We start from the raw sequence: 20,818 nt of genomic DNA on the forward strand, positions 1-20,818 counted from the left end.
GGCAGTTACAAAGGTTCTTTGAGATAGAAAACAACCACTGGAGGCTGTGACATGCTAAATACAACCTTTTACCACATCTACCTCTCCTGTTCGGAGGTGACCTGTGTAATGCTAAATGAAATGGGCACTATTGCCTTCTCATCAAATTGAATTTGCCATCCTGAGCGTGTTGTGTAAGAATATATCTACAAGATATTAAACTGATTTAAACTTTTTAAATACAGCTATCTAGAGGCAGGTAAATGTGGTAAGAGTCATCCAGCTTACCAGCTTCATACAGAATGACCGATCTTTTAGAGGCAGAAGAAAAATACAGCAAAATCTTAAATGTCCAGCAGTCTCTTCCCATCTCACCAGGAGCCATCTGGGTTGCATCCCAGTTTTAGGGGTACTGCCAAAGCCAAGGCTTATCTCAGGTGAGAAAGTCGGGAGAGATGGAGTGCTGGTTATGAAGGCACCTCCCCAGCTGCATGAGCAGCGACAGACAGCTGCAGAGCAATTGTTTTTCTGCCTCCTGGCCTGGAAGAACACTGGTCTCCCTGAGCTCTGTGGGGAGCTCTCCTGTGTGTGCCGGCATTTGTTGACCTGAGGGCCGTGCAGGGACTGGCTGCTTGCAGAGGAGCTGCTGGTTGGTAGGAGCAGAACAGCTGAAGAGTCAGAGGGTTTCTTGCTGGGCTCAAATAAACCTGCTAGGGTTTTTGTTCTCGTGGCTTAAAAGGTTCTTTCCTTTCCCCAGTGCCATCATTTGTGGCTTGTTTGCAACTTTCTTTTGCTGAGAGTGAAACTCTTTCCATCTCTCCTTGTGTGATGGGACCTTGTTCTCTCACCATAAGGCTTCTTTTCAATATGGTCAGACTTTCTACATGGGAGATGGAATTGTTCCTGTGGCTCCAGGTGAAGCGTCATCATCACAGTAATAGCTGCATTGTTTTCCTGTATGGCTGCATCTCATCTGCTGCATGCTGCACTGCTGCCTTCTGCATGGCCTTTGGTCAGTTGTGCAGTGGTCGTTCACGTAGTCTAGGACAAAAGTACTCACATATGGGAATAAAGAAGGAATTTCTGGAAGAGGAGGAGTGCTGCTTTGGTCTCTGTTGTTATTAGTTGCATACCTGAAATGATGATGAAAATAGAATATGGAATGCAGCTTGCATTCTGAAAAATAATGCTTATGCATGTGCATTCTCTTCTGCATTCTGAGGCTCAAACTGAGTTTCTCTCAGTTCATGAACTGTCACCAATAAATCTGCTGTTCAGGCTTATTGTACGTTATTTTGAGCTGTGTTTATTGAGAGCTTAAAACCACCTGGGGAATACCTTTGGCTCTGTGTGGGCTTTAACTGTGAAATAAGTTTAGTATTTTAAGTACGTAAGTGTGTGCCCCTACACTTGGGTTTATTGTGCTTACAGGTAGAAATCACTTCATTTTTCTGTTTCTCTCATGTTGAGGAGCCAGTTCATGTTCAGAGCAGTGCAGTGTACTTCACTATGGATTTGAATCCGTCAGCAGAGTCCTTAGCAGAAATTGTCACTACTTGATCACATGCACTTGTTCAAATGACACCCATTAGGAAGCTGTAGGGCAGAATTCAGCGTGGTCCTGAATGAGTTTTGAATCCAGTATTCAGACAGCCTTCTTTGTGTTGATGTGGAGCCAAGCTGGGTGCCTCTTATCCTGATTGGGGGCTGCTAAAGTGCTCGAGTAGTAGAAACATTAAATAACAGCGTGATTAATGACTTTGTGAAGGTTCTGCTTTGAGTTCAGGAATATTGATAGTTGGCTTTTTGGGTTGTTTTTTTTAGCTGTTCAGCATATACTTCTTAACTCATGAAAATGTTTGTTTTTTTTGTGGTTGGTTTCTTTCTGTTGGCTCCTTGTTCTATTTTAAGGAAAAGAAACTCTGCAAAGTTGCTTAATTGAATTAATTTGTAATTAAAATGTTAGATCTCTTTGTGAAAGGCATCAGTATCAGAAGCAGTGCTAAATGTTCTTTGTCAGCGTTGCGAGTCAGGTAAAGGTTTTTCAATTACTTACACATACATTTTTACAGCACCAATTTTCTATTTGTTAATTATTTCTATTGTTTACCCTTAAACTTTGTAATTCCAAAGAATCTTTTAAAATTGGGGTTTTTGATTTCCTCTCTTGATGCATTAAGCAAAAAGAGCTGGTAATAAATGTGAGTCATGTTAGCGTAACGTTGCTCACTTCTTAAGTCTTCAAAGCCAGAAACTGAGAGCTCCTGGAGGTTCTTTTTGTCCAGAGATGGTGCTGTGAATGATTGCTGTTAGCAGAGAGATACTATGAAGTATATGAAAAAATGTCTTTTCAAACAAGTTATTTTTTGTCATCTGGCCTCTTGATAAAGCATCTGAATGACCAGAGTTAGGCATCTTGGAATGGGAAATGAGCCGGTGCGTCACATGGGCATATTGTGTAGTCTTTTTAGAAACCTGTACGTTAAAGCCAAACTGAAAACATCTGAATCTTGGCAGTCAGTCTAGAAATAAGCAGTAGAAGCCGTAAAACTGTACACAAACGCTCAGCTCAGTAATTGTTTCCTGGGCTACCTACCTTTAAGTTGAGCATTATAAAAAAAACAACCCACAGAACTCGGTATCCAGGTCTGAATGGTTAAGGTTTCTTTCACAGTGAATCTGTAGTGACTGTCCACCTTCATGGCTCAGTGTTGGTTTCACACCTTGCTGAAGAAATACACCAAAGGAAGTGAGGAGGCGCTGCAGCAATGTCGGTGTGGGGAGGGAAGGCCTGCGTGTGGTTGGTGTGTCCTGCCGCAGGTCCCCCTGCAGCCCTGTGTTGGGATGGGGGCTGCTCCCCTCAGCCAGCTTCGGCGTGCAGAGTCCTGAGCGCCCCGGGGCAGAGACCTGTGGGCAGCAGGGCCCGGCTGTGCTGCACTGCTGCTCATGGGCTGCTCCCACCACGGGCACCAGGAGCCTGCTGCGTTCTGTGCTTGGTGAAGGGGTGAGTTGCTCCAAGGCTGCTGGGTTAAGCTGGCACCTGACTTTGAGATACCGAGCTGCAAAAGCACTGCGTGAGCGCTGAGAGCAGCCCGGCACAGTGGGAGCAGTTGTGTGCGCCTGGGCAGGACGGATGAGGCCTGCAGGGGAAGCTCGGCTGCCGCTTAGTTCTGTGTGCTCCAGCTGATAAGTCTCATTCAAGAAATGATAAATTGCCGGGCATCTAATTTGTTTGCAAATAAAAAGTGATAGATGATTTTGTAATGAGTTGATTTGTGTACCCAGCCGGGGTTGTTTTTTTTTAAACCCTGGATGAATAATAGACATTTAGCGCTAATTTGCTGTAGTGGATCGAGCAGGCTCTGAGCAGAGTTGACGAGCGCGTGCTTTCACCTCGCTCATGGCTTCCGGTGACTTTGCCACCCATGTGCACCAGCTGCATCCTGTCCTTGTGCTGTGCTGCTTCTTCGTTTCTGGGCAGGTGAACGTGGTTAGAAATCTGCAGAGTTCCTGCAGGTTCAGGCCTGCTGCAGGGCGCACAACCCGTTGGCTCCGGGCCTGCTGGCCGGCTTTCCAGCTGAGTCTCTTGGAGCTCAGCGCAGTGTAAGTGAACCGAGATACTGTGGCTCCGTCCAGCACCCGATAACAGCGCCTTATGTTCGAATCATTGTCTTCCTGTCTGGAGCTGCTGCGACTTCCCCTTTGCTGTGTTTCCCCCGACTGAAATGTGACAGCTAATAGACTCCATTTTACTAATGGAAAATTAATACATGCTCTTGATGTTCAGGTTTATAAATATGTAAAATATTTTTTAATTGTTGTTAGCAAAACAGGCAGGTAATCAATAATATCAGGCATGACAAACACACTGTTGACATGCAGCGTAACCAAAAGCACTGATAGGAGATAAGGGCTTCCTGTCAGCAGAGCCCTGCACCAATTAATATTCAGACGTTGTCATGTTCGATGATAAATGAATTCCTTGAACTGTATTGATAGAGTAGGTTAAACATTGAAAAAGTTGGGTTGAACTTTGACTTTAAATATTCATTAAAGCTAATTATGGATTTTATGACTACATGAATTACAGTTTCTGTGTCATCATTGGCAATTTATTTTAAATTTATTTAAAGCAATCTTTATATATTAGCTTTATCACATTTAGTGAGGTAATGCAGTAAATGTTTACTCCGTATAGTAATTAAACTTTTATTCAGGTATTTCCTTTGTGCATTAAATTTCCAGTTGAGATGACGCACTTTAAAGAAGAAATTATGCCGATTAGCTGTTCAAACAGTGCTGGTTATTTAAGTCTGAAGACTTCTGTGGAAAGATTTCTGTATAATAATAGGAATAGTGTTGTTAATGCCAGATGCGTAACGTGGTCCAGCCATAAAGTTTACGTTGCTGTCACTAGTAGTTTTGGCGATGAATCTTTTGGCATGGAATAATGAAAGAAACTTCCTATAGAGTACCAAATCATTAACTTCAATTCACTAACGGATGGGAGATGCCTAGTGTTTTCTCAGCAATATTATTTTGGGAGTCATAAAGCTTTTCTGACTAATGCACGCTACCTGTGAGTTAAATTCTGCTCTGTTTCTATAGTTGGTACGGCATGGCGTGGTCAACATGCCTGAGGGGATGGGGTTCTATTCAGAAAAACTTGGACACGCTTAAGCAATGGGCCCAGGGGAACCAAGGAGGTTCAGAAAATCCAAGGGCCAGGCCTTGCACCTGGATGGAGGCAACCTGCACTACCCATACAGCCTGGGGGTGTAAAGATAGAGCACAGAGCTGCCAAAAAGGACCTGGGGGTACTGGTGGATGGCAAGCCGGACACGAGCCAGAAATGTGCCCTCGCAGCCATAAAGCCAACCGTATCCTGGGCTGCATCCACAGCAGTGCAGCCAGCAGGGTGAGGAGGGTGATCCTGCCCCTCTGCTCTGTACTGGGGAGGCCACACCTGGAGCACAGTGTCCAGATGTGGAGCCCTCAGTACAGGAGAGAGGTAGACCCGGAGGAGTGTGTCCAGAGGAGGGCTGCAAATATGATGCCAGGGATGGAACACCTCTCATGTGAGGGCAGGCTGTGGGCTCAGGCTGTGCCCTTTCCAACTAAAATGGTTCTGTGCTTCAGTGATACTGTAGGAACAAGCAGTAAGAACAGTCAGGTACTTCTGTCATTCCTTATGAGGGCGTTCTATTAGCAGCACTGCTACCACTAGCTAATCACCTGGCCTTTTCGCTGCGTGCTTCTGTAAGTGCCATTCTCACAAAAGCTTTCAAAAGCTATAACATATTTGTCTGTGTTCAGTATAATTAATGGCTGCAGTATTCAAAGAGTTTCTAGGAGTCCACAAAGGAAATGTTTTTGTGCTAGGAACATGATACAGCAAGCACTGCTTGCTGAGAGCAGAGCACAAGCCCAGCGTGTGGGGGAGGCTGCATTTCCAGCACTGTGCTCCTGCCCGTGTCCCCACAGTGCTGGGGGCTCCAGCAGCCAGACCCTGCAGTGCAGCTCTGCCAGACGGGGGCTGTCCTGTAGGTGATGCTTGCTGGAGCCCAGTGCTCTCCTTTCTGTTCCTTTCACTTGGTTTCTCTCAATTGCTTTATAACAACTTGTGTTCTGTTTACCCTCGCCTGCCTACGGGATTTTTCTGTGCAGATCAGAGTATTTAATTGTAGAGTGCTACAACAGCTTAGATATAAAGGGGAAGGAGGTAGAAGAAAAATCAGTGATCAGTTTTAAATTACTTTGCATTTCTAAGTACTCGTCTCTCCTAAAAACTACCATCATTCGTGACTGTCCTGACTTTTCACTTTTATTCCTGCTTTTACATTTATTAGTGCATGTGTGCTTGTATTCATGCCTATGTGGGATACTAAAACTTCTTTCTAAAGCAAAGTGTGAGTATATTTTACATGTAAAACCACCTATTATAACTCTGTAGCATTTCCTCAGGGCCATGGCTATTGCCTTGAACTGTGTATATGTTTATGGAAGTGACTGGCTGACTCCAAGTCCGACAGAGCCCTCTCCTTCTGTTCTCAGCTCCTGTCCATACTAGTAGGGGTAGAAAACCACCCAGTAATCAACCCAGACAACTACACAGACTGTCTCTGTGGCCATGTGAGGTCAGCAGACTGTGCTGATCTTCCTGAGCATTTGGGAACTTCTGTTACTATCAAATGATTATGGTTTTGGATGCCCCGTCCCTGCAGGCATTCAAGGCCAGGCTGGATGTGGCTCTGGGCAGCCTGGTCTGGTGGTTGGCGACCCTGCACACAGCAGGGGGTTGGAACTGGATGAGCACTGTGGGCCTTTGCAACCCAGGCTGTTCTATGGTTCTATGATTTTGATAGCTTTGAATTCAAGGGCTAGCAAGTTGGCATAACCAACTAAGAGCTCCGTGATCTGAACACACTTGTGAGCTTCCCGTTTGCTTGTCACTGCATTCATGAAGTGCGGTTTCTGAGTCTGCTCAGTGTTGGAAGAGGCAGGGTATGTACCAGCTCCCAGATCAGGTCTTTCCTGGCACAGCACTAGAATCTGGGTCCGTAGTGGCTGGCAGTGTCTGCAGTGTCTGAGCCTTACTTGCAGAAATGAGGTTCCCCTGAATGCTTGAAGCAGAAGCTGAGAGATCTGTCTGGTCAGAGACTGCTGCAGGGCAGTTGGGGGGAGCTGGGTTCTATAATGTACATCACCTTCCGCTCAGCAAAAGTCACCTTCAGGGCATATTATTCTTTGGGCTTCTTCTCTAGAAAGACATTTAGAAAGGGGAGTTACATCTCTGAAGTTCAGGGTTAGGGTCGGGGATTCGTTGTCCTGCAGCAGCCACCATAGGTAAGGCAGAAGCTGGGAGAGCTGCAATATGTAAAGCATTTCTGGGATTGTGTTGTGGTAAAAATCCGTGCTTACAAACTGTATGCAATTAGTGCTTACAGCAGAAATAATACACCTAAGCTGTCCCTGAGATGGAACAAATAAGGGGCTTTCTTCCTTGAGCTAAAAATTGTCATCATTTGGGGCATTTCATCATTTGTAAAGCGTTTCTGTGTATTACTTAGATACCGCACGCACCAGTGCTATTATAGGTACTAATATTGCTTTTTACAAGTAGCATTAAAAATATGAGTAACAAAGTAAAGCCAAGTTGTGGACTTTGAATTAATGTCATTTAACTTCACTGTTGATATGCCCGCTGGTTATATGTGAAATAAATAGAGTTGACATAATCTTCTCAAGAAAAGGGCCCGGGCTTCGGCCCCATCAGAACATTTCTCTTTACTTTTGTTTCATGGCGTTACAGCAGCGGGTTATATCTGCACTCCATCGTGTTCCGAGTTAACATTTATTTACAGAAACCTGATTAAGTCTGTAACAATGCGGAAGATAGTGATAGCTGTAATTTCCATTCCATTAGGGCTTTACTTCTTTTCAATTGCATGTTTCCAGTTATGCTGTCAAAGTCTATCTTTAATGTTAATACTAACCGTTCCTGAAGCCGTACAGGCACTAATTTCAAAATCAGTTAAAAAAAAAAAAAGAGTTTGAAACTGTAGAAAGTCAAGCAGTGAGAAATCAGGGTGCCCGGAAATAGATCTGTAGCTTGAGTACAAGTAGCAGTACTATTTTTAATAGAATTATGCGTCTATAGAAAGTTTTTAGAGCATCTTGAGCCTTGTTGTTTTAGTGACTGACACATTACATACAAAAGCTTCAGGATTCTTAGCTAAAGAATCGTGGAATCACACAATGGTTTGAGTTGGAAGGGGCCTGTAAGGGCCGCCCGGTGCCACCCCCTGCAATGCACAGGGACAACAGCAGCTCCATCAGTGCTCAGAGCCCAGCCCCAGCCCTGGGCTGCCTGCAGGGACCACCCCCACCTCCCTGGGCAGCCCACGCAGTGCCTCACTGCCCCCACTGGGACGCACTTCTTCCTCTTCTAGTTCAAAGCAGTTTCTCCTTGTCCTATCATGACACCCTGCTCCAGAGCCTGTCCCCTTCTTTCTTACAACCCCTCTTAGATATTGAAACTGTGCCAGACTTTGTAACTGACAGCTCATGTAGCCATCATATACCTACCATATACCTCATATACCTCTATCAACCCGTATAGCTGCTTATATTTTCCTGTTTTGGTAGTATGTATATCCAATTAAATAATTAAAATTTGATGTAATAATTGTGCTGTAAGCTTTTGTTTAAGGCCAGCTCTCCATGCAGGTAATAGGAATCTTCTCTTTGTGGCATGTTAATATTTCAAAGTATTTTAAAGTGCTCTCTTAAGTTTTTTAATAGCCAAAGGACTTAGTTTGATTCGGCATTGTATTAGTCACTAATAATTCTGTAGTTGGTTAGGAATTAATTGGCAGGTTGTAATGTTTCTGTCTAGTGTCAGGATTGTTGTTTTCTGGTGGTGTGTCCTTGTTGCAGGGCAGTTAACCTTGAGTCCTTGGCAGGAGTGACCGCTGCCTTCTCTTCTTTTCCTCCTCCATGCTAAAAGAAAGCAAACCAAGAACCAAAAGCAAGCTGCCTGGGTCACGGGGAGGTGTACCCATCAATTAAACGTGTGACAGTGTTTTCTGTTGGATGGACTAATGTGTCAAGGAGATGGGCAGGACCTCATGTTTGTGCTTTTGACAAATCAGCAAATGTTTAATCTCTGGATGTGCAGAATCTCATAAATAATGCAGCAGTCACTGAACCGGAGCAGAACTGTGCCAGGAGGGTCTCTGCTGTTAGAGAAGCAGAAAGACAAAATGAAATGGCGTTATCCTTTCTCACTTCTTAAGACTGTGTGTAGTCACGGGCGGTGGCTGCTGGGCAGCTTGGGGCATCTCATGGCCTGTCCAAGAGCCAGCTCTGCTCTCCTGCACTTTGGGCCTGGGTTTCGAGACACTGCATTAAGGATTGTTGGCACTCGCTGTCAGTTTGGAGCACGGTGCCACTGGTGCCAATTGCAGCAGATTTAGTAAGCTGTTCTGTAATCAGACTGCAGCTGTCTGAGGAACATGGCATGGGAGGCACTGAGCGTCTCCCAGGAGCTCTGTGGCAGGGAAAAGTGTCCTGAAATCAGTGTGTACAAATACTGGAAGAATGGATGCAGTGCAGCTGGAGCCATGCTCTTCTCAGGGGTGCCCCTGCCCTGCAGGCTCCTGGCTGAGTCCTGGCAGAGACCTGGGCACTGTGGGGTGTCCTCCTTGGGGATCTTCAGCCCCACCTGGATGTGGGGCTGGACGCAGCTCTGGGTCGCCCTGCTGAGGCAGGAGGGACCAGAGGGACGCAGAGGGCTCTGCCAGCCTCGGCCCTTCCAGGATTGTGGAATTCTGTGCATGCGCAGGAAGCTGCCTTTTTCACAGGCTGAACAACACTCTGCGTTGCCATCATTCTCAAGGTATCGTTTCAGCTCTTGTCTGTGTTGGGACACAAGTGCTTGTGCCTGTGAAGTCAGGGGTAAGCTTAAGTGGCACCCTGCACAAAGATGCTTTCTTTAATGATGAACTTAATAATAGTCCTTGAATAAAGGCTTACGATCTCAGAAATCCTCAGACCCATGGAAAATAACTCATTGTTTGTAAGGAAGGATACTAATATTTTGCTAAATATGGATGGCTTTATTATGCATTTAAAATAAATTTGCTGAGATGAGAGTTTATATATATGGTAGAGACTATTCCTTTGTCTGCATGCTTTAATTGATTGTAGATGAATCATTAAAGCCATGACATAATTCCTTATTAGAATTGAGTCAACGTTTGAGAGGCAGGTTCTCAGGACTCAATCAGCAGAAGGAGTTACGATTATGCATCCTATCCAAATCATGAATGTGTAATATTTTATTTTCTATGCTAACTCGTTTTTCATGTTTGTTTTTTTGTGGGCAATAAACTCTGTTTCTGCATATACTTACAGCAGTCACGCCAGCATCAAGAAACTTCACGTGTATTCAAGCATCTTAACCCTCTGCTAAATACTTCTGTTTTTTTCTGCTAAGATCCGTTTGCTGTGTGACAGCACTGGTTCCTGTGTGCTTTGCACCAATGCTGGTAGTAGCACTTGCACTCCAGGTGTGCGTTGCAGAGGTGGTCGTACTGTGCTGTTCAGTCATTATCGTTATAGTCACATCACTTACCAGCAGGAAAGCTGTACACGCACGTACAAATATTCCCAGCACTTTGTCACATGTTTAGTTTTATGCCTGCTCTGCAGCTGGCAGTCATTTGCTATGCACCCATCATTCTGAAGATGGAGATCCTGGGCTGTTGAATATCTCAACTCTTCTCTTGTTCTGCAGCATGCAGTCTCCAAAAGCATTTGTTTTGTGCAATGGGAATTATCAGACTGTTGTGAAAGAGCCGTGGGACTGTGTTCTGTGTTCAGAAAGGCCATGTTGCAAACTGCTTCCATCAGTTTGGTGTTTCTGAAAGTATGCCTGATTATTGTCCTTACCGCGCTTAGCTGTTAGCGACCTTCTTTATAGTTGTGTATTAAGCATCAGAGAATTAGCTAAGAAAGTATTTTTATAGGCATTATGAAATGCAAAAAGATAAATATTTATTATTTGATTATTTTTGTTGTTGGAAAGCACGTTGCTTTGGTTTCAGTAAGCTGGAGCAGATGCTTTATACTTTCCTGTGTTGTGTTTTGCAGGCTCTGGGAAGTTTTTACTTTCTTCATGAATCTTTGAAAAACATCTACCAGTTTGATTTTAAAGGTAAGCAAAGGAATTATGTGCTATTAATTGTCGGCTGGCTTTACGTACGGATGCAGTGCTGTCATCTGCTCCTAAAAGCGGCGTCCAGCAGTTTTTCTATGATATGCAAATTTCTGTATAATTCGTACAAGTCCATTGATGATAGGCGTCCCTTTTTTTACCTTTTATAGAAGAAGTCAATGGACTGGCTGCAGGTTGAAAACTGGTGCATTAATCATTCCTGTGCAAAAGGGACCTTTGGATCCATAGAGATCCCTGATGATTTCAGAAGAATTCTGAATGACCACAGGGTTCTTCCACGTAGAGCAGATATAGGACTGAGACCTTAAGTGTCCAGCGGTGATGGCCATTTTGCAATGCAGCTGAGGTAGATTTATGGCTCAAATTACTTCAGAGCAGTGCAGGTCGGTAGGAAGGTTGTCACTGTTTCTAACCCACATTGATCCATCAGGTTAGAAGTCTTGCTAAATCTCAGAAGTTTAAAAGTAATGTTAGGCAAGTTACATTATGTATTAGAAATATTGCAGGCAATTATTGAATGCTTCCCAAAGGCGTATATAGCAAAGATTATGTAAAATTTATGTTATTTCAGTTGAGAACAGAAATGTTGTGAGCTTCATTTAGCCTCTTGAGCTGAATCACATTAATACTACATCTAGCCTCCCATTAATTTGAGACACTGCTTAAAATCTTGATAGCTATGGAGTGAACTAGTTTTCTTGAATATATGGATACATTATTTTTGTTCTCAGTGGAGACAAATGGTCTCTGCTCGTATAATGGTGGCAGCAGAATCTTTCTTTCTTGAAATATTTTAGTGGTAGTCTCACATATATAACAATTAAAGATTTAGCCGGCAGAAGTCCATCCGTCATTGCTGATGTCAATGCTTAAGGAAAATTTTAGATCTAATATTACAGTCAGTTCAAAGCATCTCGAGAGCGTGTTGGAGAATTCAGCAGTGATGCAGGGACTTCTAACGAGAGGTCAGCCTCAGTGTCTAGAGCAGTTTAGCAGACACTGGGTAATGATAGAGGTGCTCTTTAGTGGGTGAACTGCGTGCAGGGTTGGAAAACTGGAGGGAATTGGCGTTTCATGTGAAGCTGGGTGTCTAAGAAGTTGCTTCCGTCCCAGAACTGAACAGTCTGTTGGCCCACTGTGCTGACAGGTGCCGCTACAGTTGTGTCACACCAGTGCTGGAGAACCAGCAGTTTCTCTCTGAATTCCACCTGAAGCTCCCTCCTTCTGGCCATGGATAGCTGCGTCACAGGTGGCTGTGTCACTCATGACAGTTGTGTAAGGAGAGGAAAGGCTTTCTGGCTCTATTCATCATTATTCAACAGCTTATTTGCCACTGTAGAGTGTTGGAAAGTATAAGAATTAAAAAAATGAGAAACATGAAGGCAAAGCTGCAGGGAAAAGTAATCAGTATATGAGAAATAAGCAAAAAAGCAAGTACTTGTTTCAGAATATAAGCATTTTTAATGTTTCATTCTTCTCATCAGAATGTATAATTACTCTTTAGCAAAGCCTGGTGAGGTGTGAACCATGCACAGAAAGATATGCTTGGGCCAGTTATACCTTGGAAAGAAAAAGCCCTAAGAAAAATCTAAGGAATGCCGTGTGGCACTGAAATGGTGTTGGAAGTCACCTGCTGATCCTTGATGTGGAACAGGATCAGTCTCCCAGTGTGGTGTTGGTAAATGTCACCCTGAAGGATTCCATTGGAATGTGTCTCCCATGACCACTGAGATTTTCGTGGTGCAATAAGGGCTTAAATCAGAGATAAAATCCAAATGGATTCATTCTCTGGGCCCAAATCATTCTGTAATTCCAGTTCTACTCAAAAGCCGGCAGAAAATCTGTGTTTATGTACAGTTTATATCTGTGATTCTGTGGTTTATATACAGTTCGATATTCCCATAACAGGACTCTGTTTTTTCAGAATTCTCTTCATAGCTGAACATGGCTGAATGCAGCCTTTGGAAGAGAAGATTGTTTCTTGTTTTGAGTTCTTAAGAGGAGATACTTGAGTTCTAAAGGGAGAATTTTCTCGTGCATGATGGCTACAGCAATAGGAGGTGTTGGACCGTTTCTGCAGTTGTCAGACACCTCGGAGGTTACTTACAGTTTGACTGCTGCAAAGATGCTTGCTCTGAAGGGCCATTGTCCAGCAGAGAGTTTTGCTGACTGTGGTGATCAGCCGATTATGGTCTGCCTCTTATCCGTGGAGCAGTGCTGCAACTTTGACTAACAGAACAGATCTAGTTTTCCCTGGAGCTGTTTTACTTGGAGGTACTCGGGAGGCATGCTGCTGTTCTGCTGGATTGGTGTGTCAGCAGTCGTGTAGATGAATCACTGGTTCATAGTTAGCATTGATGGTAACGTAAGTTGATGGTAAAATGCCTCCTTCCTGCCAAGTGCTACCTTTTACTTAGGTACTCACAGCACAAATCTTCAGTCCTTACAGCTCTGCCTCATGTGTTCTGTATCCTGAGTGACACCAGGATCTTTTTGCTGGTAATGGTGAACTTAGTGAAAGCGGTACCTCTATCTGTGATCTACTTAGAGTGATGTTGTGTTAGTTGATCAGGATGTTTGTTTAGGCTTCCTAATGGAGCCAGATCTCAATTTGATTGCCACATAAGGAACGGTGCTTAATTTTCTTTCCCCTGAAGATAAACTCATGCATTACAATTAATGTTTCCTCTGATTATATCAGCTACTTTATTTAGACAGCTTAAAGTGACAAGTTTTGGTGTTGATCTGTGTTTTCACCAGATACCCAGTAGAACCAGTATCTTTTATTTTACCTTTTCTAACAAATTCATCTCAGATCAGTTCTACAGGAGGAATAGGCTGATCACCCCATGGGCAGCTTGTATCCTGTTAGGAGCCCACAGGCACTGCTGGGTCTGTTCCCACTGCCACAGCCAGCCAGCAGAAGGTTTAGGTGCAGCCACAGAATACATGGAGGGCATCTGTCAGTGTGGTTAATTCAAAGCAAAGGTGTTCCGAATGACTGCATAGTGATTTGCTGTGTAAAAGTTGTGATTACTAAAGTGTTAGAGTCATCAGGTGATGTTCAGCTAGGTCAGCTTCAAATCTGAGGAGAGCTGCGAGATAAACCAAGCAAATAGTCATTACTCATAACAGAATTTGTGTTTTCCACCTTTATGTGTGTTGTATTGTTTTTCCTGTTAATTACGCAGTGTGAATGGCTGGATGCTAGCTCAGGGTGTAAAAATGCATCTCTTGGAACAGCCGTGTGAGGAATTGACAGTGCTAGAGGATATGGAGACTGATCTCCAACACTGCACAGTGCTGTGAGTGGTAAAAATAGTTGTGCCACTAACTGTATAGCTGGAGAGTGCCAGGTGTAAACAGCTGGGTGTGAGTGCTTCGCTGCTCTGTTTTTTTCCTAAGGGAAACTCAGTGTTTGTGTTTGTTTGCTAAGACCCTGCATGTTCCATAGATGCCACTGCTCTTCAAGTTTGCTTTATGTCTTCTCCTAGCTAAGAAGTATAAGAAGGTTACTGGGAAGGAAATCTACTCAGACACTTTAGAAAGCACACCCATGCTGGAAAAGGAGAAGTTTCCACAGGATTATTTCCCTGAGGTATGTACAATCCCATGGTGATTTGTTCTGATCACTGTAGCAGCTGTTCTCAGGAATGTAAATATTAAAGTCAGAATTGAATTAAGTCTTGATTTTTTTTCTATTCTGGTTTTTTCTTTTGTTGTTTTTTTTTGTCAGTAACCTATAACATATTTGCAGTCATTGTGTGAATTTAGAGTTCAAATGGAGTTCTTTGTGTAGTAGGAAATGCTTGTGAAGGATGGAGACAGTGATGAAAAGTCTTGTTTGTACATTTAAAACCAAAGGAACATCAAACCATGCCAAATGCAGATCTGTTTCAGGGAGACTTGCTCCCTGACAGGGTGAGACATGACTCTGAATGGATCCCATTTGTATTCAGCTCTGTAATGGTGGCTGCAGTGCTGCTGGTTTCTCTTCAGCCCTGCTAGATACTCTGTAGTCACTGCAAGTCTGTGGGGATAGTTTCTGACCAGCACGAGAGTATGTGAAACTTTCAGACGTATTTGTGTGTTCCTCTCACACTGCCCGGGCATTCCCTTCTCTTGCTGTTCTCCTAACGGCTGGGGAGTGCTGCGTGTCTGAAGTGGAAGACAGAGGTTTTTCCCAACTCAGAAACACAAGATAAGCTCTCAGCTTTCTCCCATTGCACCTGCAAGTGCAGTTCTAAGTGCAACTGTTGTCCTTGCCTGCAGCTCTTTTCTTTGAGGTTGACTTCAATTTGTTCGTTCTCAGATTTGTGCCGTGGCTGTGCATCACGGTTGTTGTTGACTGCAAACTGGGCGAACATGTTTGTTGAATTCCTCTAACAGCTGTGGATTCCTCTAAAGCTGCCACTTTAGTATCGGAAAGAGCTGAATAGACTTTAAGAATTAATTTAGGATTTATACATGTCCACCCTTAGAGGCACTGAAGTAGTACAAGTGTGCTTGGAATGAGACTGCAGAAAGTTTCAACCTGGTGGGATGTTGGTTATTCTTTTTTTTTCTCAACTTTGATATTAACTTCATTTATTTTCCTCTCTTCTGGAAGGGAAAGTGTCTTTAGTGTAGTTGAATACGCTTTTCCTTCCTCTGATAAACACCTCAAGTACTCTTTTGAAGTTAGGATTGTGTCATTTTGGGGGAGCTTCAGGTGGTTACTGAGATATTTCTTCTGCTCCTCCATCAGCAATAAGCAGTACAGGTGATTGAGAGTGTAAGCAGGATGCAGGCAGTGCTGCAGAGTGATTGCCTTGTAGTGCTGGGAGCACCAAAAAGCGGCACGAGTGCTTTCACCGCACTTAACAGCAAGAGGCCAAATTATGGGTTGTTCTTCAATACCTGGGAAGAGTTATTCTGACCGTTACTTCATGGCTGTTCTTCCACCCAAGACTGACATATATGTAACTAACCCAGCAGTTCTTATCGCTGCCTTTTATATGAACTGAAGGGCAACAAAGCTGGTGAGGGGTCTGGAGCACAGGGCTCATGAGGAGCAGCTGAGGGAACTGGGAATGTTCAGCCTGGAGAAGAGGAGGCTCAGGGGAGACCTCATTGCTCTCTATAACTTCCTGAAGGGAGGTTGTAGTGAGCTGGGGGTCGGCCTCTTCTCTTGTGTAACTGGTGATAGGACCAGGGGGAATGGATTCAAGCTGTGCCAGGGTAGGTTAAGGTAGAGGGACATGGCTTGGTGAGAATTATGGGTGATGGGTGGCTGGTTGGACTGGGTGATCCTGAGGGTCTTTTCCAACCTTGGGGATTCTGCAGTTCTGTCATAATGTTCCTAATTGCTGCATTGCCATCCCATTTTGCACCATGCTCAGCAGCAAAAGCTGTAGGGAGAGGGACAGGCTCTTTGAGACAGCTTCTGCCTGCCCCAAAAGTGCTCTGCATAGCAAGGTGCTGCTTCTCCCAGTATGGCTAAACATCACTGTTTATGGGAAGGGGTGTCACTGTCTTCAAGAGTTTCCTCACAGCCTTTGCCTTTAGTTTGCATTGCGCTGGCTGTACCTCAAACCCTTCTTCCACCACCTCATTTTCTTCCCCATCCTGCTGAGTAGTGGGGGAGCAGCTGCACGGTGCCTGGCTGCCATCATTGTCCAGCCGCAGTTGCTCCCCACCGATACATCAGCACATCCCTGAAGCCCCTGAGCTCTGCTCCTGCACTGCAGTGCTGTCGGGCTCGTGGAGCAGCACAGGACCTTCATCTCCTTTATTGCAGAACTTCACACAGTGGGAAAGTGCCACGGGCTCCCCAGGGCCGCAGGCATGTGGGCAGGAGCAGCACTGATATTTGCACTTCTGTGGCTTTCTGTGCTTGTTGAAGCCAGCACAGTTTTTGTTTGATTTGAAAGATTAGAAAACAACTGTGCTAGTTTTTACATGAGGCTGTTTTTCTTTTTTGGATGGACGAGCAGGGAGTGTCTCAAGCAAACGTAGCACAGCAACAGCGAACAAACAGCTGACATGGTTTTGCTTCTCTGACACACGTTGCATAGTATTTCTAAAAGCAAAATTGGACCCCTCTGATTGCCTGTTACTGGCAGCCAAATGCCGCTAGGAATGGAAATACTACTAGTGCTACTAATTAAAAGACCAGAAAACAATGTGTGCTTTGAAAACAGGAGCTGACACAGCAGAATGCACGCGCGGGTATCACATCTACATGCTCTTGTATGTTCTTAGCCAGGTTGCTCATATTGCATTTACAATGTTTTTGTATGAGAAATGGTTTAAGACCGATTTCTTTTCTCTTTATTACTGCCGCTTAAGGATGATCTAAAAGTAATTACAATGATTGAGGCATAATGCAATTCAAAATAATTACAGCCCACTGCCTATAAAACTAACAAAACTTTCTGTCCTGATTTATGGGTCCTCTTGGCTACGCATGAGACTCAAATGATGCCTTTGGGAGCAACACTCCAGATAATGTTAGGCCATTTAAAAAAAAAGCAGATTTGTGTAGTCTATCAGGCCTGAGTAATTTTTTTTTTCCCATAGTGAGAAATTGGTTGTTATCATAGATCACAGATACTGCTCAAAGCTCTTATGAAAGATGAATTAATTTCACTAATGCTTTAATGCAAACCTTTCATGGGGAAGGCTGTATGGTGATAACCTTACTGCAAGCTCTCCTTTCTCAGTGATGATTTATGTTGTCTTTTAGTAGATGAAACTGCCTGTATTCACAATCCATCTGCTGGCTAAAGGAATCCTATTAACAGAGGATCTGGGAAGAGACTTAATATTGTGAGGTGAAAGATGTGGTATCCCCTGTCTGGGACATGAAGTTGGAGGGCTTTTTTCTGTTTTAAAATGTTGATACATCTCTGAGGAAGCGCAGATGATCTATGTCATCTCTGCCTGTTTTTGTACTGGTTTACAGATGGTGGGTCTGCTAGTGAGTATTTGTTAAAGTCAGTGTAAAGAGCCTTTCTTTAAAATCTGTAGTGCGAAGCAATTTTCCCTTTCCTGCTTCCTGGGATATAGTTCTTCTATAGACTGTTTCCAAGATTTCCTTTCCAAACAGTCTACTTGAGAATATTAAAGCACATCAATGACCCAGAATGTCTGAGGCTGTTGTTCAGATGCAGTATGTATATGAGGCGAAGGACCACATCTTTATACTTAAGAAGCTAAACTATGTCAGCTTCTGGGTTGTGTTAGGTTCAGTGCTTACTAACTTTACCTTTCTTAATGTTAAATAAATGAATTATTAACGTTAAGAAAGTGAATAATTCATTGAAGCTAAAGTAATTAATTGTTTTCAAGCTATTAACATCTAACGGTAGTTTACAGATTAGAATGGGGAATATATGAATTACACATTAACACAAGTGCTGAGATCCAGTGCTGAGCTAGCCCTATCCTGACAATAACAGCAAATACAGTGCGGGATCAGAGCTCTGATCTTGTTGTTTGGGACAAGTCATGTAGCACTGCTGTGCCTGTTAGTTCCATGTGCGGCTGTCATGTTATCACCTTGCTGCTCTTGCCTTAATGATATGGAGTTTATTGCTACCCCCAACGACTGTGGCACTTTCAGAAAGCTTTAGTTAAAATGAGCTACAAAACTATTGTATTATGGTTTGGGAGTCTTATAATTTAATGCCATTGAATATGCTCCTCTTGACCCCATATTTTCTGCTTGAAAGAAAAGAACTCTTATACATTTAAATGTGTTTTGGATAGCTTAGAAAAGAACTCTCACACAGGAAAAAAAAAAGACCTTGAGGATCCTCTAGTTCCAATCCCCAGCCATAGGAGGGTTGTCAGCCACTGCACCAGGCTGCCCAGGCTCCCATGCAACATGCAATCATTAGATTCTCACGTGTCCAGGTTCCTCTGGATGGGTGTTTCCCTTCTACTGCGACAACTGCACCACTCAGTGTGGTGTGGTCAGCAGAACTGCTGGGAGTACACCCAGTCCCATTGCCTGTGTCACTGATAAAGATGGTCCCAAGACATACCCTTGGGGGACACCACATGTTACTGGCCGCCACCTGCCTCATTTCTTATAGTGGGGGATGGAGAGCTCTTGTACTCTCAGTGAGGCCATCCTTAAAGTGCTGCCAACTCAGTTCTGTTCCTTTGTTCTTGTCAAGGAGTTTCCCAGGGGATTTCATCCAACAGTTCCTTAGTGCAGGACGTTGTACGTTGGGTGTTCTTGCTGTTTGCTATTCAGCCATGTCAGATACAAGATTTGCCATCTTCTCTGTGAACTACAGCATTCCTTTAAGAAGCTGCAGTTACACCACAGTCACTGCCGCTTTAGTATGTCTTTCCCTCATGCCCCTGCTTTGTATGGTTGAATAAACTCTTGCTGGGTCACTCTTTAATTTGATATGGTCCCTCTCAGTAAAATGATGGAGAAAAGATGAATTAAGGCTCTGTGCTGGTTGTTATCAATCATGGTTTGTGTGCATTACTTATTGCTAACAGTGCTTTTTGACGTTAGCCCTCCATAACCTCTCTCTTCATGTTAATGTTGTCTGGAGGTCCTTTTACCCAATGTAGCAGAGGTTATTTATGTAGGTGGTGCTTCTGGGGGGTTTCAAAAGGTCAGTGCGATCTCCTGAGAGACTCTGCTCACAAAGAGAAGACTGACGGAATGTAACTGCAACTTTCTACTTGTCATTTTTTTTTGAGAGCTTCTAATAGGGAGGTGTCAGAATTTCAGTGAGGGTTACTAAAGCAGCAGAGTCGAGAAGTAGCATCTAAGATATGCTGCTGTTCTTAGAGCCACTGTTGGCAGCATGTGCACGAGGAAATGCCAATCAAAAGTAAGAAATTCCTTTTTTATTGTGTCAGAAAACAAACTGTGTTGCACATAGCTTTTAATTGGCTCGTATGAATGAAAACTTGCCTGAAACAGAGTAAGGCAGCAGAGCCTAAGGCTGGGCACACCTTAATCTGAAATGCCTTGTGTTGAAGCAGTAGCCGGTGACAGTCGTAGCAAAGGCCTGCAGCAGGCCTGCCAAAGAAGGGGGAGATGATTGATGGCTGGACTCTTGGTCTCATATGCTTTATGTGAGTGTATGGCGGCAGGCAGGGCACATCTAAGTGAGAAAGAGATCTGACTGATGTCATGGTGAGGCCTCCGCTGTCATCTGAAAAGGGGGAGGTTCTGGAGGGCTGTGGAACCTGAATATCGCAGCTCTTTTCAAGGAAGGCTGCAGGGAGGGTCCCAGGTAGCCATCCCTGTCCTTGTCTGTGGGAAGGGGACAGAGAAGGGCTTCCTAGATGGGAGCTGGTGATGGCTTGCAGGGTGGTGTTCTGGGGTGCAAAGTGTAGCTGGTGGTGGTCCTCCAGACCATGCTGGGGTCATTAGTGTTCAGCATCTGTTTAACAGCTTAGACAACAGAATGGAGCACATGCTCAGCTTTGCAGATGATGTCAAGTCACAGTAGCAGAAAATATGGTATAGGACAGGGCTGCTGTTGAGAGGAACCTCAACAGGCTGTAGAAGCAGCTTGGTAGAAATGATTGGTGAAGGTTAGTGCTAAGTATTCCCGTACTGGGATGGGACAACTTGTAAAGGACGGGCTCACACGTCTGCAGAAAGGCCATTCTGAAATGAGCACCAGAAGCAACTAAGACTAACATCAGCATCTGTAGTGCATAAATGTGCATGGAGTTATGCTGTCAGATTCTGTAGACAGCTTTTACTTCTTGGTTTTGTAGCACGCAGGGAGCACGCTCTACAAGGTGACAAGCACTGTAGTTGTGTGGCCTGTGAAATAAGCTGTCGCCAGTCATTTTGCACTTGTTTCTGGGTTTGGGCAGAAGAACTGCATGTAAGTAGGTAGTTCTCATATTCAGGGTTTCAAGAATAAAACATTATGAGTTCAGCAAAGTAAATATTCTTAAATGTTCTAAAGCATATTTAGAATGCGATGGTAATCCTGGTGTGGATGGAGTGCTGGTGAAGGGAGCAGGTTTGTCTTAAGCCCATCCCAAGCACTGCTGTAGAAACAAAGGTGGTTTTTTGTTGTTACTGTGTTTGTGCATAAGGAGATGAAGAGATGGGAGGTGAGT

The 20,818-nt window shown here is 44.0% G+C and overlaps 1 protein-coding gene across 2 annotated transcripts in view; it reads left to right on the forward strand.

Moving 5' to 3' along the window:
• INPP5A (inositol polyphosphate-5-phosphatase A) overlaps nt 1-20,818 on the forward strand; it is a 182,489-nt gene that overhangs the window by 82,701 nt on the left and 78,970 nt on the right. For both annotated transcript variants that reach the window (XM_072340693.1, XM_072340692.1), the window contains exons 5-6: nt 10,636-10,699; nt 14,215-14,318. In XM_072340693.1, coding sequence (XP_072196794.1) covers nt 10,636-10,699; nt 14,215-14,318 — 168 coding nt within the window. The remainder of the gene's footprint in view (nt 1-10,635; nt 10,700-14,214; nt 14,319-20,818) is intronic.

The sequence above is a fragment of the Excalfactoria chinensis genome, chromosome 6 (genome assembly GCF_039878825.1).
Source record: "Excalfactoria chinensis isolate bCotChi1 chromosome 6, bCotChi1.hap2, whole genome shotgun sequence".
Taxonomy (NCBI): domain Eukaryota; kingdom Metazoa; phylum Chordata; class Aves; order Galliformes; family Phasianidae; genus Excalfactoria; species Excalfactoria chinensis.